Here is a 26,136-nt window from a genome sequence, read left to right as displayed (position 1 = left end):
TGAAAATAAACATTGTACTTAGAAGACATGCTGACATATGAAAGGACAAGAATGTTTTGCTCAACATTAGGACGACAGAGCACAAGAATTGCTCTGCAGCCATGTTTCCTCTCTTTTCTGTTTGCATTAGGCAGCCAACTTGCTGAATTGCATGGTCCCTTTAAGACTGACATGTTTCTGCGCATCTTAAAAGGAACATAACTTGTGTATGGCTTATTTGATTTGTGTGGCATATGCTTTGTGGCCACGCACTTGCGCATCTTGGAAAGAACATTGGGCCTGACTACTGTGGAAAGTGACGGCCCGCAGGAGTTAGACACTTACCTGGTCTTGAAAACTGTGCTGGAACTTCAATCATTGGAGCTGCTTGGGAGTATTGATCTCAAGGGTGTTGAGTATGAGGAAAGGTTGAATAAACTAGGATTGTTTTCACTGGAAAGGCAGAGACTGAGGGGAGACCTGATAGAGGTCTGCAAAATTGTGAGAGGTATAGACAGGATGGATAGTCAGAGGCTTTTTCCCAGGGTGGAAGTATCAATTGCAAGGGAGCACAGGTTCAAGGTGAGAGGAGGAAAGTTTAAGGGAGAAGTATGGGGGAAGATTTTCATGCAGAGTAGTGGATGCCTAGAGGAGGTGGTGGAAGCAGGCACATTAGCAACATTTAAGAGGCATCTGGATGGGTACATGAACAGCAGGGGAATAGATGGGTATTGAGTGAGTCAGGGCAGAAGGTTTTTTAAAAATTTAGTTAGGGCATCATGATCGGCACAGGCTTGAGGATCGAAGGGCCTGTTCCTGTCTTGTACTTTACTTTGTTCTAAGTTAGAAGGAATTTTAATTATTCTAACTTTTCACAGTAACTATTAATGTAACTCTGATGTAACCGTCAGAAGTTAGTTTTTGTATGGTTCCCAATGCAGTGCAATTGCCCAGAGAAAGTTCACACTTTTGGGCAATGCAATGCAAATCCTTAAATATCAAGTTCCAAGAGGGATCTTTAGGGTACCTCCAAATCTGATGCTGGAGAGCTCAGAAGTTACGCCCATTTTCTGCAGGATATATAGAACCATAGTAATCGAGCAAGGAATCTCGCTGCGAGGTATCCACATCCATATAAATAGTGCATTGAGGTTGATGGCACAGATATTAACTGGGCATTTCAATGTGTTAATTATCTCTTTACATTGCATATTGGCTTCTCATGCAAAGTGCGAAACATTCTGATGCTGTGAAATCCACCCAACCTTTACAACGAGGTGCACAATCCACCTCACCAGCAACATTGGAAACAATTGTAAGTGTGAGATTCTTTGAAAATAACAAGTTTTTTTTTATTTCTTGCAAGGAAACTTCCCCACACAACAGCCTGTGATTCATAGAAGGAAATGGCACCCACCACTAAATGTTAAGGTTTTGACACCTGCCACAACTTCTAGAGGAATCCAGTAGAACACACCACAATCACTGTCACTCCACTGTGGCCTTTCAGATGACAACACAGACACTAATACTGCATCAAGCAGTATTGTAATACAATTGGAACAAACTATTTTTCTCCTCAGACTTTGATAACCAGTCACAGGAAAGTACTCTGGAAAGTCAACAGGGAAAACAGAACTTCACAACACCAATTTAGATGACAGAACCTCTGTCCCACAAAAGAAAACATTGGAGTTTGCTGATTTTCAACTTGTTAAAAGTGCCTTGAAATTGTCTCTAAAATACAGAGGTAAAAAGATAATTCCTCATACTTATCCAAGTAAATAATTGCATTCCTTGCCCTCTCAATATCCTCCTTAAGAAAGTTACTTTCAAATTCGAATACTAAATTACAATTAAGAAATGTCTGAAACTGAACTCACCCAGAGAAATCTGTGGTCAACAGTCCATAATTAAAGATATATACTCTGCTAATTTGGCACAGGGTGAGATAGCCCATTGCTGCGACAAATGAATATCTAAAAAACAAGGAAGATAAATGTACACGAATTATCATATTACATACAGAAAAAATATTAAAACATCCTGCATTTTTCTGAACTTTCTCACCTCTCCTGCAAGTACAAATGCTGGTTCTGGTGCACGGAATCCACTAGCAGGGTCACCCTCTGGTAATTCATTCAAATCAGAAAAAAAATTGTCACCGAGCCAATGGAGGAGGCTGAAGGAAAGATCACTTTTAAGGAGGGTATTACAGATGGACAAAAAAGTTAGACCATGAGATCAACCCATGGTCTTTATGACAGAAGGCACAGCTAAGGGTAGAGTAAAGAAAGCAGGAATGCGCAAGAGGTCAGAACAGGAGGCGGATTATACACACCCATTCAAAACAGATGTCACCAGCAGCTGAAATCTTGATTTGATTTTTTCTCTTTCTTAACTCAGGGATGCTGGGATTAATTGAAGGAGCATAAACCATGGGTAGAATGCTGGACCTTCCTGATCTGTATAGCTTAGGGAAGGACTGGGTTGGTGCACAACCCACTGAACCACCAGGTATTAATGTTTTTTGTAAATGTCAGAACATGTAATAATTTTCCTCAGTTTTTATAGTTTCAGTATCACTATTTAACTAACCATTGATTTCAGGCAACCGGTGGCATGGCACAGTAGGGTCAAAGATCATAGAATCTTACAGTGCAGAAGGAGGCCATTCGGCCCATCACGTCTGCACTGACCACCCAGGCCTCATCCTCATAACCTCATCCATTTACCCTAGCTGGTTCTCGTGACACTAAGGAGCAATTGAGAATGGCCAATCCACCAAATCTTTTGAAGACGTCAAGACTAATTTGAATTATTCGGATCAAGTAAGGTTTGGCATTCAGAATAATTAAAGTAATATAGGGAAGGGGGAAGAGGGTAAGTAGCTGCATGAAGGGAGAAAAAATCTAGCGAGAGAGAAAAGAAGGAGGGAGATCAGCGACAAGGGGAGAAAGAAGGTAAAGGAATAGGGAGATACCAAGGAAGAGAGGGAACAAGAGCAATGATAGGGGAGGAGAATAAGAATGGGGCACTGGAGCTGGGTTGGGGAATTGAAGGGGTCAAAGATCAGAAGATTATATTAGGCAGATTACTGTTGATGGAAAATCAATTCAGCTGGTTGGGGGGGGGCGGGGGGTGGGGGGGGGGGGGTGCGCGTGCGTGCGTGGGGAGGAGGAGGAGGACTGGAGATACTACCCAAAGATTGCTGAAGGAGCTGTGATACTTTGCTCCCCTCCCCAAAGCAATGGATGTTGATCTTTAAAATTCATTCCAGGGATATGGCTGGACCAACATTTATTACCCTCCCCTAATTGCCCTTAAAAATGTGGTGAGTCTGCTTTCTTGAACTGCTGCAGTCCATGTAGTGTATGTACACCCACTGTGCTGTTAGGGAGGTACTTCCAGGATATTGACCCAGCAACAGTGAAGGAACGGTGATATATTTCCAAGTCTGGATGCAGAGTGGAATTTGCAAGTTGTGGTCTTCCTGTGTGTCTGCTGCCCTTGTTCTTCTGGATGATGGTGATGGTAGATATGAAAGGTGCTGCCTAAGGAGCCTGGATGAGGTTTTGCAGTGCATCTCGTATAAACGATTCACATTGCTGTCACTGTGTGTTGGTGATGGAGGGAATGTTTGTGGATGGGATGCCAATCAAGCAAGCTGCTTTGGCCTGGATGGTATCAAGCTTCTTGAATGTTGTTGGAGTTGTGCTCATCCAGGCAAGAGTTTATTTCTTCATATTCCTAACTTGTGCCTTGTAGACTGTGGATGGGCTTTGGTGAGCCAGAAGAGCAGCTACTCACAGCAGGATTCCTAGCTTTTGACCTGCTCATGTAGTCACAGCATTTATATAACTAGTTCAGTTTAGGTTTTAGTCAATAGTAACCTCAGAATGTTGATAATGGGGGATTTAACAATGGCATTGCCATTGAATGTCAAGGGGCAATTGTCAGATTTTCTCTTACTGGAGTTGATCATTGTCTGGCACACGTGTGGCTCAAATGTGACTTGCCAGTTGTCAGCCCAAAACTGGAGATTGTCCACGACTTGCTGCATTTGAACATGGATTGCTTCACTATCTGAGGAGTCGTGAATGGTGCTGAACATTAGTGAACATGCTCACTTCTAACCATATGATCTTGTTGCAACATTACCTGAGTGAAGAGGAACGGACGGACGGACAGATGGGGGGGAGGGGGTGGTAGTGGTGGTCATGGGTGGGTGTCAGTGAAGAGGGAAGGAAGTAAAAGGAGATAGTCATATTTTAAATATAATCCATTCCAGCCTCTGACGCAGAGCAAAAACCTCTGGCGGAATTCTCCCAAAGAAATTCTGTGGCAAGTTCGTGTTGTGCCAAGTAGACCACTTAAGATGGCGATTTACAAAGCATGCTGGGATAATTGGTTAAGTGCAGACGACAAGTGTAAAAACTGGAGCAAATTCCACTGGATTTTTCAGCAAAAATCATATAAAAAAAGCAGGAGACGTGGCCTATTCCTGCTGGAGAGGCTGGCAGCACAGCACTGAGCAAGCCACCGCGCGTGCACCGGTCCATCAGCACCAAGATCGGCCCATGCACAGTTGCCCCGCATTGTCGGCCTCCCGATTGCTAGGCAGCCCCACAACATCTGCATCATTGCCCCTCCAAACCCTGCCCCCCATGGTTTGATCACTGGCCTCCCACCCACCCCTGGCACACTTCAATCTTTCCACACTACCCCCCACCCCCCTCTTGCACCCCCCGGCAGTGACGATCAATCCCCCTCCTCGCTGGCAGCTCCGATCTCAATATCTTCTAAACTCATATTAATCAACAACAAAATGTAAATATTGGTTTTCAAACATCAAATTAACAGCCCATTGATAAACATAATGTGAAGGTCCATTGTATAACAGCAATGCCACCATGGAATCTCGTGGCTAGCCAGCATTCACAGCAAGCCTTGAACTTCAGACTGCTTATATAGTCTCACAACTTAGCTTTATGTTAATACAGCACACCAGCTAACACAGTAATCAGTTATCTGGATATTCCTGAAACATCCTTGGAAAAACAATCTCACATCTCACTTAGCTTATCAGTGATGGGATAGATGTGGTCTGAACAGGAGCTTCACATTAATGGGCAATGCAGTCCATTCCTCTTAATGTGAAGTTGCTTAAATGATCATTTAGTCATTTTGATTTGAAACTGTGCAGCAATGTTGAAAATTTCTTGCTTAATTCAAATCATCGATTAGCTTGAACTCCTACCTAGAATGGGTTCCCATTATTGAAATCTACTGCTTATTTCAAATTCATCTTGGTTCAAGCAAGCTAGAGCAACTGACTCATGAGCTATAAAAATACTTGTATTTATATAGTGCTACTCATGACCTCAGGATGTCCCCAAGATACTGTATAGTTAATTAAAAACTTCTTGAGGTGGGATTACTGTTGTAATGTAGGAAACCCACCTTGCTGGAAAAGGTTCATGATTTTGAAGAATTTGCAAGCAATTCTTGTTTCAACATCATGGCCCACCAATTCAGACAGCATCATGATGAAGGCCAATTGACATGTGTGGAACCAAGCAACATTCCCAAAGGGTCAACAACTGGTCAATGAGAAAGGAGCTGACATTTTAACTTTGTGCAAGCCTAACAGATTGGTACTTCTCAAAAAAAAACTTTTCTCAAGTAGAATGCTAATTTTCTTCAATGAAAAATATTCAATTGGGAGATCTACCTATCATAACATGGAAGGAAGAAATCTGGTTTTTCACATTTCATGTGTTAATCCTCTGCCTATGCCCTATAAGAGTTACAACCCTCCACACCCCATTCCCTGCACACAAGATACGTTGGGATCCTGCGCAAGCAGCACTGTGAAAGCGATTGCTGCTCCTCAGAAGGTTCGAGCCTAATCAGTAAATTCTTTCATACACAAACTTGAACACAATGCCTAGCTGCATTCAGGCGCACAACCCTTCGCACTCCTATCAAAAATGATCGATTGTTTATATTTGTAAAGCTGATCGGTTGAACTCATTACTTCATTACCAACTTGTAATGTGGTTATAATATCCTTATCTTTCCCCATTTATCAGTTTTTAATTATTTCTCATCTCTCTATCTTTCCTCTTCCAGATTTACTAATTCTCACCCAATCTTCAAATGAGTCTATCTCCGTCTTGCATTCAACCTACCATCATGTAACCTTACACCCATGTTTTCCAAAATTCTGGGAACTGATGTGGGTACCAACGTAATTATCTAAGTATGATTGTATCAGGCAATTATGAAACAAACTTCTGGAATTCTGTTCTTGAACATGCTAGTGAATTATCTATCACAGCCTTGGTCACTGTCCAGTTTTACACAGGTTGCCATTATATGGCCTCTCACCAATATCCATAGTCTCTCCCCTATTGCTGTAGTATAACTGAGGATGAAGCCCTTACTTTCCCCATTTTTTCAGGCATCCCTGAGGTCTTTCCAAATCTGTTCCTTCTTCAAAAGGCTGACCTCTTCCACTCACCATCTAAACTCATCAACAACTTTGCTGATCATTCCAGGCGAACTTTATTGCCCATTAACATTGCCCAGCCCCAGTTCTCCTGCCGTGTGATAGTGTGATATCAAAATCATTTCTTCTTGATCTTCTTCATGGCCTTCAGACTTATCCCATCTTCTCTGCTATTCTTTCCAATGCTGTTGGTACCAGCACTATAAGGGATATTCATTCAGCTTGCTTTCTTAATTTCAAAAAAAGTCACTAATGTAAAAAAAAATTCCCACCCAACATGAGCAACCATGTATACTACAAAACAGTTGCAGCAATTCCACTAAAGTCAGGCAAAGAAACAGCAGAATTTACACAAATTTGTAGATATGTAGGGCAAATGAAGATGGACCAAAACAGTTGTTATTAAAAGGAGACAAGCAAGACCACTAGAATGAAGCAATCTGGTGAATGTGATAACAGAAGTACAAATGCTGCAGAACAGCCAAAGGAAAAGAGATGAGAATGAAAAGATAAATCAGTGGGTTGTCTTTTGCAGGATCGGTGAGCACAAATATCAAAAATTAAAGTAGAGTTTCACATCAGACACATTGTGCATAGCTTAAGGATTTTAAACTGAGCAACTGATAACCAAAACATTATGGTTATCATACAAGGAGCATGAAACATAATATGTATCGCATCAAAATAATTTAGCATTTTAACTTACCATAACCAAATCAAGTTAAGACAATTTGCAAAGCACATTTGACTGTGTTAACTGCCTTCAACTAAATACTGTGGCAAATTGAAACATGAGCACTCCACATATTATTCAAGTTGTCGTTCAAATTCTACCATTCAAGCCCCAATACATTAACGAAATAGTGCCGAAGATTTATTGCAGTGACAACCATTTTATACTGGAGCAGCAAGTTGTGCCACTCTAAGGCAGTAAATTTCACTAAGTTCTCAATCTCAGCCTCAGTGCAGAATGGAGTTGCTGAGGAGAGAGCTCTGCATTGTGCCACAGGGAGGAGGAATAATATATATATATTTAAAATGTATCCATCTGTCCTGCATAGTGTTCAGTAAGAAAGACACTGACAGAGGCCTAAAGGCAAGTCACAGCACCAATGCCTTCCTTAACAACAGGAGGTTTACGGGGTGGGGTGCAATCTTTCAAACAAATAATCCAACTACAGTCTTTTGCCAAAAATATTACCAGACTTATTTAAAATGGAGGCATTTCCAAAGTGATACCTTTTCTGCAGAAAACATTACACATACTGGGTTCTGTACCTGTGAATGTTTGAGACGTTCGCTGTTATCATAATGCAGTAACACAAAGAAACTTCTATAAAAATGTGCAATGAGTACCTAGAGAAGGAATAGTAAAACAAGGTGGTCAGAAACATGATTTCTAAGCCTAAATAAAAATAGCAGGTCTTCACATTTTAACAACTACTGGCTTTATCTTATAATTTGCATTTAAGAACACATGAACAGGCGCAGGCTTATCAAGACCATTCTGCTGTTCAGTTAGATCATGGTTAATCATTTCTTAAATCATTTACCTACTTAGGCGCCATATTCCTTAAAACCATTACCCACCAAAAATTTATCAGACTTAGTCTTGAATTTTTCAATTGCCATTGGCTCAACAGCGTTTTAGGATTTGTTCTGTACACATGAAAAAAAGCACACACGTAGTCAATTTAGCCCTGTTTCCACGTATCTTCCATGCAAGTAGAGTTCTAACTCTATGTACTAATGTTGTAGCCCTTTATTCCCCTTTCCTTCAAGTACCAATCTGATTTGCTGTTAAAGCGGAGATAACCCATGCTTCAATCATGTAGAGATACAGTATTATACAGCCTTGCATTCCTCTTGTTTTTTTAAATCCCCCATCTCTGTATTAAATCACTTGAATATTGCTGAAAGAAAAGAGACATGCCATCGAAGCTTGTTAACTTGTACTCATCAGAACAGACGCAAGATTGCCACATTTTAAAATGAATATCAATTTGTACTGCATGGAAGAAAAGGAACTGATTGGTAAGACAGCTCTGAATGGTCGAGATGTTTCCACAGCAAATGTATCAGAGGCTTTTGTTTATTCAAAAAAGGTGCAACATCTGAACATATTCTTTTTGCCTGAAGAAAACAGATCCCTGCATTAGAATATATATATATAACTTCCAGCAAGAATAGATTTGTTATATTGCAAACCTGACTGATAATCTAAAATTGCATTAGTGTATTTCATAGCATACTCGGGATTGTTCAGTAAATGCTGCCCAATCATGGAATCATATCTAAGGTTAGACATTATGTTCCAAGTTCTGCAAACACGGATTGGTGGAGTATGCCTATTGTGAACAGCAGGAGGAGTGTCTGATATGATCTGCCAGTCATTGGAACATACAGCCCAAGTACTGGCATCACACCAGCATGGAAATTCATAGACCACATTACTCAGTTGTGTGGTAAGCAGAACATCATTTTTATTTGACAGTAGCATCCAATCAGTTGAATGTATTACTCGCGTTACCACTGCGTAATGACAACGTGAAATGGCTCGCTTCACCTCTGTTCAAATCTCTAAGATGCCTTAACCTTACAGCTTAACTCAAGATAGATTGTGCATTGTTCAGGTCCAAAAATGGTGGCCTTAGGCCCATTCATGATACACGATGAACAATGATCTGGCCAAGGTAGCCATAATCCCACAGGATAGCTTTGATGCATCCTATTTTGGCATCAATGACTCGTGCCCCATTTACAAGATTACTGATAAGGCCAATCTTGTGGGATGCAGCTGAAGGAATCCTAACACATATATACGGACTAGTGAACGTAGGCTTGTGTTAGATTGTAGTACAGAACCCATCAGCAAATTCGTTCAGGAAAGGAATCATGTTATCTGCCCAATTTCAAAGGTGAATATGGGTGCAGAATGGAGTGCCCTAAGGCGTGGAAGGAAATTCTTAAATGCAGCTACAGATTTAAATGTAGCAAACATGTCATCAATATTTTGAAAATATGTAAAGGGTGGGAGGTTTGGAGTTACTCTATAGAAGATGCATTATCAAGGGCTGGCAACATCATTAATTTGGGCATCCATAGTGTCATTAAAGCTGATGCCAGGTATATGGGCCATAAGTACCTGCACTGCCCTTTTTTCCCTGTCCTTGTTGCAAGCCATTCAATCCCAATCCTCACCATGTTCAAATCCTATCCCTAAATTATCTAAGCTGGTTGCTGCTAGATTGAGCTTTGAGAACTTCATCATGACTGTTTGGCCAGATGACAGTTCTTGAGTATCTGAATGGACAAAAACACAAAACTAAGGTTGTGGTGAAGGAGTAGGGAGAGAAAGCAAAGGTGCCTGTTTACACCATCCACAACTTGCAAACCAGAAATGAGGCTGGGATGAGGGCAAAGTGCAACGTGAAAGGAGCATTAGGTATGTGGATTTTTATCATCTTTGATAGTTACAGCCCCACTGCATGTCGAAGCCTCATTTATGAGCAAGTTAATAGCAGCCAATACCATCTCCTTTGAGGTCTTCGACATGCAACCATGGCCATCCCACGACGGTTAACTCTTGCTGCCTCCGCATGTCTACTTATCTGTCCTCCAAGAAAAAGTGGTGCGTGAATGAGTGTGGTGCAATCTGTTAGGGTGGCATGGCTGCCATGTTTCAACAGGTGGCAGTCTGCGCAAGCTGTGAGATGTGGGTGAGAGACTTACAACAGTGCTAAGCATGTCAATGTTAGGTGAAACAAGAATGTTTGCTATGAGTTGTGATTGACAGAAATGATTGGTAGGTGAGTGATGAGAATATAGTGCATTGCTGAAGCTAGCAGTGCAGTTAGCAGGAAATAGCATTTGAAGATGCATTCAATCAACTGTGACCGCTCATTAAGTTCATCAAACTACAGTGGCATCTGATACATGACTCCTGGTACTAAGTGCTCTGGTTACCTTATCCCACTGCTTCTGTAAATTCAAGGGTTTATTGGCCCTCTTATGGACAGATGATATCGAGCCTCCTCTGCGTCGCTGCATCAAGCCCTCCAGTGCAGTTTCAGAGAATCTTTAGAGCAGACTTTCTTCTCATGTTGCACCATAATTTTAAAAATAAACTATCTGCACTCCTCCAGTTGGAACACCCTTAATGGCTGAAATATTTGGCTTCCCCATTTGGTTCACTGATGTCCTTTAGGAAAGGAAATCTGCTGGCCTTCGCTGGTCTGGCCTACATGCAACTTCAGACCCATAGCAACGTGATTGACTCTTAGCTGCTCTCTGAAATGGCTGAGCAAGCCACTCAGTTGAAGAACAATTATGAATAGACAATAAATGCTGGCCCATCCCAAGAAAGAATAATATTTTAAAACTTCATATATTTGCATATTTAGCTGCATCTGCCATCTGTCTGCTTATTCCATCAAAATGTTTCGAACTGTCATGAAGTCCCTTACACTCCTCTTAACTCTATTCTTCTACTTACAAAGACTATTCGCCCCACATGACAACCAAAGACATATGACTAAAGCAATTTGAAACTCAATAATCCTTCTAGAATACAAAACATTGGTGCACTGATTATGTGAGTAGCAATCCTCACCAAACTGAAACTCACCAAGGTTTTATGCAGGAAGTGTTTCACACTGCTTTCAGAGTTTAGTCTGCTGGAAAAAGAAATAGGACAGTCTTGCTTTCTGCCCTCACAATTGTTTGTCTTGGCTTCTTAACTACAAACTTCCTTTATTTTCAAGTCTCGTCTGCCTGAAAGGATAGTAGAGGCAGATTCAATCCTGGCTTTCAAAAACAGCTAGGTTAAGCACCCGAAGGATAATAAATTACAGAGCTATGGGAAAAGAACAGGAGAATGGGACGAGCTAAGTTGCTCTTGGAGAAAGCTGGAACAGGCTCCAAAGACTGAAACATTCTATCAATGAATACAAGGAACAAAAGGTGGAAATGTGCCCCACAGAGAAAAGTTCTAAAATCTGAAGTAATTGGCTCAAGTACAGGCTATCATGGAAAATGTTGTTTAAATGCCTAGGGCTAAAAATTCAACTGCCTCCGAAAATGGGCATGAGACTTGCAAGGGAAGATGATCCCTGCCCATTGAAAGTAAAACAAGCAACATTGTGCAAACTGCTAATTATGATCAAAGTGGCATATAGCCTGGTACTGAACACACTGTTCAATGGTCGCATGTCTCAGCAGAGAGCCCAAGTTCACATGAGGCTAGCACCCTTAAAGGTAAGGTGCACCCAGCTGCAGCAAGGAATGGAAATGGTGAAAGAAGGATTGACGAGCAAGAAGCTTGAAAAAACGTGAAGGAGCATGTCCCAAGGCTCTGAGTCAGCACTGTAGCACTTACTACAGGGATCCAGAGGAAAAGGAAGGTCCTCATCCCTCAGGAGCCAAAGGGCTCCCAGGCAGATGCTAAGAAGGCAGTGAGGAACAGTTAGCCATTCCAATCAATGGAGCCTGATGGGCCAGGATGTTGCGCCACATGTAACATACTTTCCTCTCACAAGACAAAAAGCAGAATTGGAGAGCACACCTTTTAAAAATTGCAGTTCCTAGCTGAGATGGAGGCAAGTGTTCAGACAAAATCTGAGCTGGAGAAGGTTTTCTGATGATGAAGCCCTTCTCTCCCTCTTCCTCCCTCTGAGACTGCTTGTCTTACTTGTTGCCTCTGCACCATCTCCCTCTCAAGCTGTCATACGAATGATCTGCTACTATTGCATCCATCAAAGGAGCAAATGTTTGCCCAGAGTCCTTGCAATCACAAACAACAGTTTGAATATGCACCACTCACTGCAGACTTCCCCAACTGTAACCAATTCTTCAAAGCGCCCACCACTTGCACAAACTGGGAGAAAGTAATCAGCATCTACCTGAAAGTTGATGATAATCCCATTAAATAATGCTGGTGAGAGGGTTCTTTTTGCTGCTGGATGCATGTTTTAGAGAGTAGAATGGTGAGATCCAAATTGGCACTGCAGACATCAAATCAGCAGTAAATGCTTGCTGACATTAAGATCGGTCTAGCCTGCATACTTCCAGGGCATGCTCCATGCTCCTATGCTATCGCCTACACTGAATGAGAGTAGCATAAGTGCAATTTTGATATTAAAACACAACTCATAGACCCAAAGCCACCAATACTACGCAGCCAAAGTAAGGCTCTGGTATTGGTGCTAGCTGCAGGCTACACCTAAACAGATATGCTTTTTGCTCTGGATATGCGCTGGGAGGGTTAAGCTGGGTCGGGTGGAGTTTTATTCCTCTGTTGGGGTGGCTCGGTGGCACAGTGCATAGCACGGCTGCCTCACAGCATCAGGGACCTGGGTTTAATTCCCAGCTTGGGTCACTGTCTGTGCAGAGTTTGCACATTCTCCTAGTGTCGGCATGGGTTTTTCTTCAGGTGCTCCAGTTTCCTCCCACAGTCCAAAGATATGCAGGTTAGGTGGATTGGCCATGCCAAATTGCCCCTTAGTATCAGGGGGACTAGCTAGGGTAAATGCATGGGGTTGTTGGGATGAGGCCTGGGTGGGATTGTGGTCGGTGCAGGCTCAATGGGCCCAGTGGCCTCCTTCTGTACTATAGGGTTCTATGAGTGGCAAGATTTGACTTCCAACGTGTTGTATATCTGCTTACCTCTGTAAAATGTTTCTTTTTTTAAATAGAATCGCTTGTGGGCCAGAAGGAGCAGGAATCCTCCCTGCAGACTCTCAAGCAAAACTTTGACTGTGATTAGTTATCTCCCCACTCTCCCCACTAACACCGTCCCCCCAACCCCACATCACTCTGCCACTAAACCCACAATCCAGAGCTTTCCCTCTTGTTAACCACTCCAACCTACCAACACTCACTTCCCCCTTCTGCTCTGCAATCTCTCCCTCCCCCAAATCTTTTCCAGTCACTGGAGTTGTTCTTGAGTATGGTTGAGCTGTGAGCTTCTGCTCCTGGTTTCCTTAAGACAGTCAATCTGAGTAGTTGCCAAGTGGGAAACAGAATAAAAATAAATCAAAATGTGGTCCTGCTGTTAATCATAACCTCAGATTCACATAATTCCCTATCCGTGTATGAACTCTGCCACCATGACTACTATCCACCTCCCTCCCCCAACCTCAAGTACACTCCCGTGGCATAATGTTTGCAATGTATGGTGAAATTGGTTCATCAGTGTGAAAGCAAAGAAAATAACTTCAAACATTCACTGCTAGTATTAGTATTATTTTGCTATTGTTACCTTCAGGGTCGCTGTTTAAACTGAAGATAATTGATTACCGGTATATCATCTTGATGTTCAAAAACCCCCATCTTCAGCTGGGTTTCCAGAGTTAAATAAAACAACCAATCATAATCATAAAATCAAAGTGGAGCTGGACTAGTTCTGGAAAGGATAAGATTTCTCCCCTTTTTCAAAAAAGCATGCATTACTCGGTTCTTGTTGGTCTCTTTTCTCTATTTAATCTTGCTTTTCCTCCACCTTTGAAAAGGATGCCATTCCTATTGTTCCCAATCAGGAACAGACAAAAGCCTTGTGGAATGTTTGTAAATCTTTTGCTAGCTTTGGATACAAATACTTCAGATTTAACTTTGCATTACATCAAGACATCAGTATATAAAGCATCGTATGGAATAAAATTCTGGAAATCATTGCTTCCAAATTGAAACAGTCACAGATTGTTCCCCATCCAATGCCACTGAGCCCCACAGATTGATCCAGGTTCAATCTGTGGCCCTGGCTTGACTTTGCTCATGTCAACCAGGGTCACAATAGAAACACCATCTTGATGACTGGGCTTCAGAACATAAAACTGAGTGAAGAGTTGCTGCATATGAACATGACCTAATGCCAGATTTGAGAAACACATGCAAGATATCAGGTGAAAGGACAAGTTCATGTTCATCTGCAGTTCCAACCCACGCTCAAAATATCTGCTGACAAGCACTCTTCTGTAAGTGGTGCCTGCTGTCACTTGAATCCATTTGTTTAAATTTTCTTTTGTTTTTGAGTTGTAGATACAAATGATCATAACTTTTACACCTCTTTTGGACATGTCTTTTGTTTCTTTATTTGTCCCATTCCCTTTAGCCTTGCACCATATACCCCTTTGTCGTTTAATCTTCCATGTTTTCCACCTTCTCTGAGACCTTTTTGTTCCCTTTTGTTCCCTTTTGGTACAGAAATATCTAAGGAGATATTAAGACAGGTAACCAAAAACTTGGTCAAAGTAAGTTCAAAAGAATGCCTTGAAGAAGTTTAGGTAGGAAATTTTAGAGCCTGGGGCTTAGTCAGCTGAAGATGTCAACCAGTAGTAGAATGAAATAAATCAGGAATGCAAAGAAGCCTGAATGGATGGAGGGAAGAAATTTGAGGGTTGTAGGCCTGTAGGAGGTTACAGTATAGGGGATGACAATACTCCATGACGGCTCTAAAAAGCATACAAAGACAAAGTTGCTCTGATAAAAGAGAATATTTGGATCTATTCAGGTCATTTATATCGTGAAGGTGGAAAACATGGAAGATTAAACGACAAAGGGGTATATGGTGCAAGGCTAAAGGGAATGGGACAAATAAAGAAACAAAAGACATGTCCAAAAGAGGTGTAAAAGTTATGATCATTTATATCTACAACTCAAAAACAAAAGAAAATTTAAACAAGGAACAAAGCAGGAAACAAAATGTAGGCAGGGTTACAATCCAAAATTCTTAAATTCAACATTGAGTTCAGTACGAGTGAAGTCATTGTAAAGTGCCGAATTCAAACTGTTCCTCAAGGTGCCTGAGTTTCGCTGGAACATTGCAGAGCCCATGGATACTGAGGTACAGAAGGGGAATAGAAAACAACGCCATCATGAAGCTCAAAGCTATGCTTGCAAACAAATTCTGCCATTTAAATCTCCTCTAGACACATTTTTTATTACTTGTTACACCACCACACCCTTTTGTCTTGCACCATTTAGGCTGGAATTCACCCCAAAAAATTCTAAGTGTTGAATGTGTGAGAAAACTGGAGTAATTTGTGCTGCTTTTGGCATATATATCATTACATTTCAGGGGGCAGGACCTATTTCCTCTGAACAGGCTGAAATCGGCATGCTGAGTGGACCACCGTGAATGAGCCAATCTGTCAGTGCCGAGATTGACATGTGCGCAATAACCCCACATTGCCGGCCTCCTGATTGCTGATCAGTTCAATCGCTGGCCAGCCCTGCGACTCCCGCAAAGCTAGCTCTCCATCCCACTCCCAGCGCCCTCCATCCAATGGCCTGATCGTGGACCCCTTACCATTCCTGGTCCCCGCACGCCCCCCCTTGCAGCCCGCTCTGATCTCCACCACTGCCCTCCCCACCCCACCCCACCTTACCCTCCAGCCCCTCCAAAATGTTACTCCCCACCCCAGTGCTGACCTCTAGAGCAGGCCACCCCTAACCAGCTTAACTGCCCCCCTCCCCTTCACAACCTGACCCGATCGTTGGCCTCCCTCCTTCCCCCACTGATCCTGACTGCAGAGTAAAATGGGACACACCCCCACCCCACTGATTGCCCACTAGGCCCTGTCCCCCAGGTTCTGCCTCATTAAGCCCTGTCCCCTTGGCATTGCGCCACGCCCTGTGGTTAGTGTCAAGTGTTTGCAGACATCTTCAGCCTCTCTTTACAACAATCTGAGGTCCCTATCTGCTTCAAGAAGATGATCATCATCCCAGTATCTGAGGAAAACCAAGCAGCATGCCTTAATGACTATCAGCCGGTTGCTTTAACACTCATCATTACGAAGTGCTTCAAAAGGCTGGTCGTGAAACAAATCAATTCTAGTCTCCCAGGCTACCTAGATCCACTACAGTTTGCTGGTTGCCACAGCAGGTCCATAGCAGACGCCAGCTTCCTGGCCCTACCATCAACCCTGGAACACCTAGTCTGACATAGGATACCTATGTCAGACTCCTATTTATTGACTACAACTCAGCTCTCAACACCATTATTCCCACGAAACTCATCTCCAAACTCCGTGGCCTGGGCCTTGGCACCTCCCTCTGTGACTGGATCCTGAACTTCCTAACTCGCAGGCCATAATCAGTATGAATAGGCAACAACACCTCCTCCACGATCATCCTCAACACCCCACAAGGCTTTAAATCATCTCTCTACTGTACTCCTTATACACCTATGCTAAATTCCCCTCCAATTCGATTTTCAACTTTGCTGGCGACACCACCATAGTGGATCGGATCTCAAACAATGATGAGACAACAATGACCAGACGAGTATAGGACTGACATAGAGAATCTGGTGAACTGGTGAGGCAACAATAAATCCCTCCATGTCAACAAAACGAAGGAGATTGTCATCGACTTCAGGAAGCATAGAGGACAACATGCCCCTGTCTACATCAATGAGTATGAAGTAGAAAAGGTCGGGAGCTTCGAGTTTTTAGGTCTCCAAATCACCAATCTGTCCTTATCCTCCTACATCGACACCATAGTTAAGAAAACCCACCAATGCCTATACTTTCTCAGAAGACGAAGGAAATTTGACATGTCAGCTACGATTCCCACCAACTTTTACAGATGCACCATAGAAAGCATTATTTCTGGTTGTATCACAGCTTAGTATGGCTCCTGCTTTGCCCAAGACCGCAAGGAACTACAAAAGGTTGTAAATGTAGCCCAATCCATCACACAAACCAGCCTCCCATCTATTGACTTTGTTTACATTTCCCTGTCTCGGCAAAGCAGCCAACATAATTAAGGATTCCACGCACCCCGGACATTCTCTCTTCCATTGGGAAAAAGATATAAAAGTCTGATGTCACTAACCAACTGACTCAAGAACAGCTTCTTCCCTGCTGCCATCAGACTTTTGAATGGACCTACCTTGCATTAAGTTGATCTTTCTCTCCACCCTAGCTATGACTGTAACACTACATTCTGCACTCTCTCCTTTTCTTCTTTCTGACAATATGTTTGTCTGTACAGCATGCAAGAAACAATACTTTTCACCCTCTTCACTCCAGCAGGGTAGGGCTGCTACTATAAACCTTGTTGGAGTGAAATTCTCTGAGCGGGGTGGCAGAGGCTAATGGGCCCAGAAATTTGTGATTAGTGGGCCCAGGTCTTAATTAATACAGTAATAATATTTAAATAAACCCCTGACAGCGCCAGAAATCTGGCACTGGAAGAGGTGCTTGGAGCCAGATGCCCAGCACGGATTGCATTAATCTGGCCGTGCTGAAATCCTCCGGTCTGCTGCGCTAATAAATTAGTGCAGCGGGATGGGAGGATCGTTCCCTTAATCTCTCCTACCTTCCAGCCTATAACAGACCTTCCCTGATGTTCTTTCACACCACCGCTGCCTCTTACCTCCCCCACTACCATCCCCGATTCTCCTGCCTCCGTACTTGCTCGAAACTGGTCACATTTTTGAATTTTTTGCCACTTTTTACAATCAACAATCTGAAACATTAACGGTTGCCCTCTTCACAGATGCTGCCAAACTCACTGAGTATTTCCAGGGTTTACTGTTTTCACTTCAGATTTCCAGCATCTGCTCCTCCAGTGTTCTGCTCCTCTATTAATCCTGTCGGTTTTTGTTGGAAAGGCCTAACCTCTACTTGGCAATGACCAACAGTAACATAATTAAAATCAGAAATTTGTATGTGCAGAAATCGCTCATTCAGATCCACACCCTATTATACAGAACTGCCAAGAATGGTTCTTCATAAAAAGCTAACGTCAACATTACAGGGAAGCAGCCAATAAATGGCATCATTAGAATCCTGAGACCAGGCCCTTAAAATGACACTAAGATAATACAGATTATATCCATTTCGACAAGTCATTGATAATCTTTGGTTGTTGATCTGGCAACTCCAACATTCTCCCAAGCCTGATAAACCTATGTGCTGGTAAATACAAGCTAAACAGCCTTATTGTTGAGATCACTATTGATACTTTTATTTATTAAAGGATTGAACATATTGCATTCTATATATATGGTTGTTCCCCTTTAAAAGCTAACCATTCTATTCATTTTGCTTGCCTTGAATACATTTTCTTCAGTTGTGTTATCACATTCTCTTTTAAATGTTATGATTAACTCAATTTGAATCATTATCTGTGGCAATCAAACCATGCTCCAACCGCCTGAGAAAAAAGTCCTTCCCCGCCCCTTTATGCTTCCCTACTGCTAATTTCAAATTAATCCTTCTTTAATGATGACTTAATAATCAATAGTATAGTTGCGTGGGGCTGGGTATTCTACCTTGCCTCCTGATCTTGTCAAAATCTCTCTACCAGCTACCAGATGGTCAGATAAAATGATGGAATACTCACTACTCACCTGAATTGATGAAGTAACAATAACTGCATTGACGCAGCACCTTAATGTAGAAAAAAATTCCCAGGATGATACACAGATGCATAATTAGACAAATATCATTACCAAACCAAAGCCATAGGTGACTAAACACGGTCAAAAAAACGGTTTGAAAGCAATTGGGATATGGTAAAATGGAGAGTTATAGTGCGGGAATCCCAGAGCTTGGAGCCCAGAGAGCTGAATGTAAAGGCACCAATGATAACGAGAAAGAATGGAGACGATGAGGCCAGAATTGGAGTATCGCAGAGTTCTCAGGTGGTTGTAGTGTTGAAGAAAATTAGAGTTACGAGATGTAAGGCCACAAAGGATGAGAATTTTAAACTGAAGGTATTGTGGGCACAGAATCAGAAAACACAAGTGATTGGTGAGCGGTATAGAACGTAGACAGCAGAATTTTAATTGAGACAAAGTTCATGAGAAACCGGAGGATGGAATAGTCCAATTCAGAGATGGCAAAGGTATGGAGGGAGAACTTCACCAGATGAAGCAAGAACAAGATGGCTAATGTTAGAGAGGCAGAAGTCAGCTGTCTTTGTGATGGCAAGAGTGTGAAACTGGAAGATCAACTGAGATTCCAAACAGTCTGATTCACTTTTCTGTACCTCTGAAAATTTACAATGTCTGTTAGCATGGGGACTAGGGAGGAAAGTTGTATGGTCACCAGTTTAGCAAGAATGGGGTCAACAGAGCAGGATTTGGGTCCCACAGACAAGATGAGCTTGGAAAAGGCATCAGGGGAACAACAAGATAATACAGAGAAAATGAGCTCAATGTTTGGGGATGGTTTAGCTGAGTGACAAGAGGTGCGTAATACAGACTACTTAAAGAAGAGCTTCAATCTTGGTGACAGAAAGTCAATAGGTTTGCCTATGTTGTTGGAAAAAAGGGTGAAGGTGCAGGAGAGAGGAGTTTAAGTAGAATCAAGAAGCTGGGATTTATCTTTACTCTCCAGAGTGATCCAGCAGTAGTGACTAGCTTTGATAGAGAAGGAGAAGGCCTAATAATTCTTGACATGGCTTAGTTAAATCTGATGGCTAAACTCAAGCGCAACCGCCATGCTCAAGTTTACAGTCCTTGGATTTAAGGAAGCAAAAGGTAGATGTCATACCAGATGATCAGAGTGAGAGAACTAAAGGCTTTATAATGGCATCGATGGCATAACAATGAGGGAATAGTTGAGCAAGGTGACAGCTGAGAAACGTTGTGGCAAATGAAGGTAACATGTTGACAGTTGGGAATTTGGAAGAGCAATTTTAAGTAACTGAGGACAAGAGTTTCTTTCCAAGGATGGATGCCAAGGTAAGTGAGGTTGAAAGCAGTGGGGAGGATGGGTGGTAAGCTATACAAAGGGAGTGTTCAAAGATGGCCTTATATTGAAGCCATTTGAGTACAGGCTGTGTGAAATGGCATTGTTAGAGATGACCACGAGTACGAGTAGGAGAGGTTAAGAGAGGACAGAAGAACAGTAAAATCAAAGTTGGAGAAGGCAAGATGAGTTGAAATAGAAATTAAAATCAGAGGATGAGGCAACGCTCAATGCAAAGGTTGAGGAATGAAAGTTAGGAGGATATCTGAATGTGAACCTCGGGCTGGGGTTTGAGGGGTTGCAGGGAATGAAGAATTTAAAGCAGATGTGAGAGGAGTTCAACAAAGTGAGATGATTGAAGGACAACAATATGCCAGAGGACCATGACGAAGAGAATAAGGCATAACTTGTGGAAAGGACCACAATTCAACCACAAAGATTTGGGCATGGCAGGTGGTAGGAAGTACAGCCAGGCAGGGGAAGCTTCATTAATGGGCAATGTTTAAACACCCATGAATCACATTTCTGTCAAAGCCTCAATGTCGATGCAATCATTCAGATAGGATTGTGAGTGGCATGGGCTCTATTCCCTAGTGGACAGACGTTCCACACACACCTGCAGTGATGGACAGAGAATGGGAGGGGAATTCCATAGCTAACATCACAGCCTGAGGAAAAAAAAATTGACTCTCAATCCTTTCAAAAATTTTAACACTTGCATCAGATCCTTTCAACATTTGTGCATCTGATTCTTTTTAAGTCTAGCTTGTCTGTATTCTCTCATCTCTCATTTAATCTGAAGTAAATTTATGATACATTCTTCCATGACACCAATTTTTTTCCACAATTGGATGCTTGAACTGCACATATGAATCCAAACGTGGCTTAACACATATTTTTCACAAATGTATCACCTCTTTGATTTTGCATTTAATGGATCAAAATATAAAGTCCAGAAAACCACTTGCAATTTTGAATACTTTTCCCACAAATTGTTGAAATTACATAGAATATCAAAGCAGGCATGGGAGAAAGAACAGACAGCATCACAGGATCATAGCAAAGACTCTTATGAAGGGTAAATATCCAAATAACGTTTCCATTCAAAAGACTAGCTTTGAGCCTTCACATCGTAAGGGTGGAATTTATTGACTGTGATTGTCCACTGCTTGGAGAACTGGTACAGACTCCACATCACTTCCCTCCAGGATGTGCGATGCATTTACAAGGTAATCGGCACTTACCTAGACAATGGCAAATGCCAGATTAATTCCGCTTTAAGGTAGAAATCCCAATCCTGAGAGCAACTGGCCAATCAGATGCTGGCAGTACTTCAGTACTAGCTGACTTAATAGGCAGAGGAATCTGTGATGGCTTCCCAGGCAAAGGTGAGTGTGGGCTGGGTGGATGAGAGGGTACATGTGAGGAGGAGGTCGAGGTGGTGTCAGAGGACAGAATCATGGTGACTTTCAGCAGTCCTCCTCCATTCCGATGCTGGATCCCTCGATTATCATCAGGGTGCCTGTGAATGAGGGACCCTTAGTCCTCTTGAAAACCCAATGAGGTTTGGGGCACTTCCCAGGATGGCGAGTTTTCACTTACTGCTGGTTGAATACCAGCAGCGGTGTTTTGAGACCCTTAATTAGTTACTTAAGGACATCAAGGACAAATTACACACCGCCACAAATCTTGAGACTTTGTTCATTGTGGCCGGGGACTTCAATCAGCCCAAGCTCAAGAGCATCCTATCAAGAAATCACCAACATGTCTACTGTTCCACCTGAAGCCCAAACATCCTAGACCACTACTACACAAATATCAAACATGCCTACCGCTCTATCGCTGGCCCACACTTTGGCAAATCAGACCGCAAGGCTGTGCTCCTGCTCCCAGCTTACAAGCAAAGACTGAAACAGGAGAATCCAGTAAAGAAAGTCATGCAGTGTTATCTGAGGAATCAGATGATCTCCTATGGGACTGCTTAGAGTCAGTAGACTGGTCAGTATTTAAAAACACTCCGACCAGCCTGAATGAGTGCACCACTACAGTAATTGACTTCATTAGTAAGCGTAGAAGACCATGTGTCAAAGAAGCAAATCGTGTTTCCCAACTGGAAACCACGGAGGAACAGGGATATCCACTGCTTGTTGAAGCCCAGGTCTGAAGTGTTCAAGTCAGGCGACCTTTATCTATACAAAAAAGCCAGATAGGATATTCAGAGATCTGTCAAAGATGCCAAAAGACAGTACTGGACCAAGCTAAAGAGCCAAGCTAACCACATGGACTCCTGCAAACCATGACAAGGTCTGCAAGTCATATTAGGCTACAAGATGAAGGCATGTAAAATTGCTGGCAACAATGCACCCACCCCTCCCTGATGAGCTCAATGCATTTTATGCCAGTTTTGAGCAAAAGGTCAATGAGAGCACATCCTCCACGCTGGAAGCCTCAGTCACCATTGCAGATGTCAGAGCAGCCTCCTCAAAGGTCAACCTGTGGAAAGTGACTAGCCTGGTTGGGGTACCCAGACGGCGCTCAGAGCTGGGGGTATTCGCAGACATCTTCAACCTCTCTTTACACCAATCTAATGTCCCCATCTGCTTCAAGATGACAACCATCATCCCAGTACCAAAGAAAAGCCCAGCAGCATGCCTTAACGACTATTGTCTGGTGGCTCTGACATCTATCCTCATGAAATGCTTCGAGAGGTTAATCATGGCATGAATCAATTCTGGCCTCCCGGATTGCCTGGATGTACTACAGTTCGCCTATTGCCGCAACAAATCCACAACCATGGATCCATGCCGTCTCCCTGGCCCTGCACTTAACCCTGGAACACTTAGATAACTAAGGCGCCTATGTCAGATCCCTACAGCTCAACCTTCAACACCATTATTCCTAAGAAATGCATCTCCAAATTCTGCGGCCAGGGGCTCAATTCCTCCCTCTGCGACCAGAACTCGAACTTCCTAACCCACAGACCGCAATCAGTAAGGATAGGCAACAACGCCTCTTCCAGGGTTATCCTCAACACCAGTGCCCCACAACGCTGTGGCCTCAGTCCCTCACTGTACTCTTTATACGCCAATGACTTTGTGGCCAAATTCCCCTCCAACTCAATTTTTCAAGTTTGCTGATTGTTTGAGATCTGACTCACTACTATGACGAGATGGAGTACAAGAAAGAGATAGAGAATCTGGTGAATCTGTGTGACAATAATCTCTCCCTCAATGTGAACAAAACGAAGGAGATAATCATTGCCTTCAGGAAGCACAGTGGAGAACACGTCCCTGTCTACATCAATGTAGACGAAGTAGAAATGGTTGAGAGCTTAAAGTTTTTAGGTGTCCAGATCATCAACAACTGTCCTGGTCCTTCTATGCTGACACTATAGTTAAGAAAGCCCAACAATGCCTCTATTTTCTCAGAAGACTAAGGAAATTTGGCATAACCGCTACAACTCTCACCAACTTTTATAGATGCACCATAGAAAGGACAGCTTGATATGACTCCTGCTCTGTACAAAACCACAAGAAACTACAAAGGGTCATGAACAAAGCCCAGTCCATCACGCAAACCAGCCTCCCATCCATTGACACTGCCTTGGAAAAGCCAGCAAAATTAAGGACCCCCGCACCCAAGACATACTTTTTTTCACTTATTCTACCAGGAAAAAGATACAAAAGTCTGAGGACATGCATCAACCAACTCAAGGACAGCTTTCTCCCTGCCACTATCAGACTTTTGAATGGACCGACTTCGTACTAAATTGATCTTTGTTTACACCCTAGCTATGACTATAACATTACAATCTGCACTGTCTCCTTTCCTTTCCTTCTTTATGTACAGTATGCTTTGTCTGTATAGCGTGCAAGAAACAATACTTTTCACTGCATACTAATACAGGTGACAACGATAAATCAAAGCAATTGGTCACCAGGCAGGAAAGATAAACCATATCCTTCTCGCCCGGAGCCTGGTCGGGCAGGGAGTGGGGAAGGCAGCAGGGACCCCACCTTACACCTCCTGCCAAATCAAATGGCTTTTGCCCCCAGTGATACCTTAAAAGAAAGAAACTGCATTTCTATAATGCCTGTCATAACCTCAATACATTATAATATGCTTTAGAGCCAGTGAAGAACTTCTTAAGTGTCCCAATCAGAGGCCGGACAGGATCTCAGCTTAATGCCTCATCAGAATGATGGCATTTCCAGAAATGCAGCACTCCTTCACTACTGTACTGCACGTATCAGCCTGGATTAGAAGCTCAAGTCTTTCGGAGTGGAATTTGAACATATGACATTCTGACTCAGATGCGAGTGTTGCCACTGAGCTACAAATGACATGTATCACAGTATTTTCTACATAGCAGCACTCTTCAAAAAGGACAAAAAGTCACGTTATCACATTAATTATCCTTGAACTTTATCCTTGAACTAAAATCTCAGTTTATTGAGCACCTACCCAAGTACCTGGTACTTAACTGGCTCTGTTTTTGCATCAAAGCATCTTAACTGAATCGAAACGTTACCAGAGGGCAAGAACAAACACACAATGAAACCACATAAACATAAGAACCATGACCAAGAGTAGATAATTCAACCCCACAAGCCTGCTCCGCCACTCAACAGGATCATGACTGATCTCATCTCAGTCTCATCGTCACCTTCCTGCCTGTTCCCCATTATCCTCCATCCTTCTATTAATTAAAAACCTATCTTTCCACTCCTTAAATCTGTTTAGTGTTCCTGTGTCCACTGCATTCTGGGGTAGAGAATTCCACAGATTCATGACCGTTTGAGTGAAGTAATTTTTCCTCATTTCAGTTTTAAATCTGCCACCCCTTAGCCTAAAAGTAGGGCCTCTCCTAGAATGTCCAATAAGGGGAAACATCTGGTCTACATCTACTCTGTCAAACACCTTTAGCAACTTACATATCTCAATTAGATCTTCTCTCATTTTTTAAATTCCAGTGAATATAGACCTAACCTACTGTAGTAAACCTTCTCTGGATCACCTTGAATGTGTTTATGTCCTTCCTCAAGTAAGGGGACAAAAACAGTACTCCAGTTGCAGTCTCACCAATGCCCTATACACTTCCAACAGCACTTACCTACTTTTATATACTAAGATTTAATGTGCCTTCCTTATTACAGGCTGCACTCGTAAGCTATTTTTTTGCAATTTGTGCACAAAGACATCCAAATCCCTCTGCACCACAGCATTTTGAAGTGTCTTTCCATTTAGATAATAAGTTACCTTATTAGACAACTTCTCACTCATACACGTTAAATTCCATCTGACAAATATGATCCACTCACCTATCCATTTTTAAATACCTTATTTCCTCATTGCAACATGCTTTCCCATGTATTTTAGCATTGTCTGCAAATTTGGCTATAGTATATTCTATCCCTGCATCCAAGCCATTAATGTAGATTGTAAATAGTTGGGGCCTGAGGACCTAACCCTGTGGCACATCACTAGCTACAGCTTGCCAACCAGAAAAAGACACATTTATTTCCACACTCTGCTTTCTGTTGGTTACCCAATCCTCTATCCAAGTTAATACATTACCCCCATCATGTAGGATCTTACGTTGCATGCTAACCTTTCATGCAGCACCTTCTCATACGCCTTCTGGAATTCCCAATACAATAATACATCTAAACAACCCAAATCATGTGATTTGCTTGTTCCAAAGAACGCCAGCAAATTTGAAAACACAATTCACACTTCATAAAACCATGTTGACTCTAATGGACTGCATTTTGACTTTTCAAATGTCCCGTTATTGCTTCCTTAAGAATGGGTTCCAAAACTTTCCCAACAACAGATATTAAACTAACTGGCCTAAAGTTCCCTACTTTCTGCCTTTCTCCCTTTTTGAACAGGAGCCTTTACATTAGTCTTTTTCCAATCCACTGGAACCTTTCTAGAATC

General features: G+C 42.4%; 1 protein-coding gene across 1 annotated transcript in view; it reads right to left on the bottom strand.

The window, feature by feature from the left end:
• Positions 1–26,136, bottom strand: part of mboat1 (membrane bound O-acyltransferase domain containing 1) — a 106,156-nt gene that overhangs the window by 60,943 nt on the left and 19,077 nt on the right. The window contains exons 3-4 of the mRNA XM_080203988.1: positions 7,772–7,849; positions 1,863–1,958 (exon numbers count right to left, since the gene is read on the bottom strand). Coding sequence (XP_080060114.1) covers positions 1,863–1,958; positions 7,772–7,849 — 174 coding nt within the window. The remainder of the gene's footprint in view (positions 1–1,862; positions 1,959–7,771; positions 7,850–26,136) is intronic.

The sequence above is a fragment of the Carcharhinus amblyrhynchos genome, chromosome 2 (genome assembly GCF_965287045.1).
Source record: "Carcharhinus amblyrhynchos chromosome 2, sCarAmb.v2.hapA, whole genome shotgun sequence".
Classification (NCBI taxonomy): domain Eukaryota; kingdom Metazoa; phylum Chordata; class Chondrichthyes; order Carcharhiniformes; family Carcharhinidae; genus Carcharhinus; species Carcharhinus amblyrhynchos.
The sequence above is the reverse complement of the archived record's forward strand: the minus strand, read 5'-3'. Positions and strand labels throughout refer to the sequence as shown.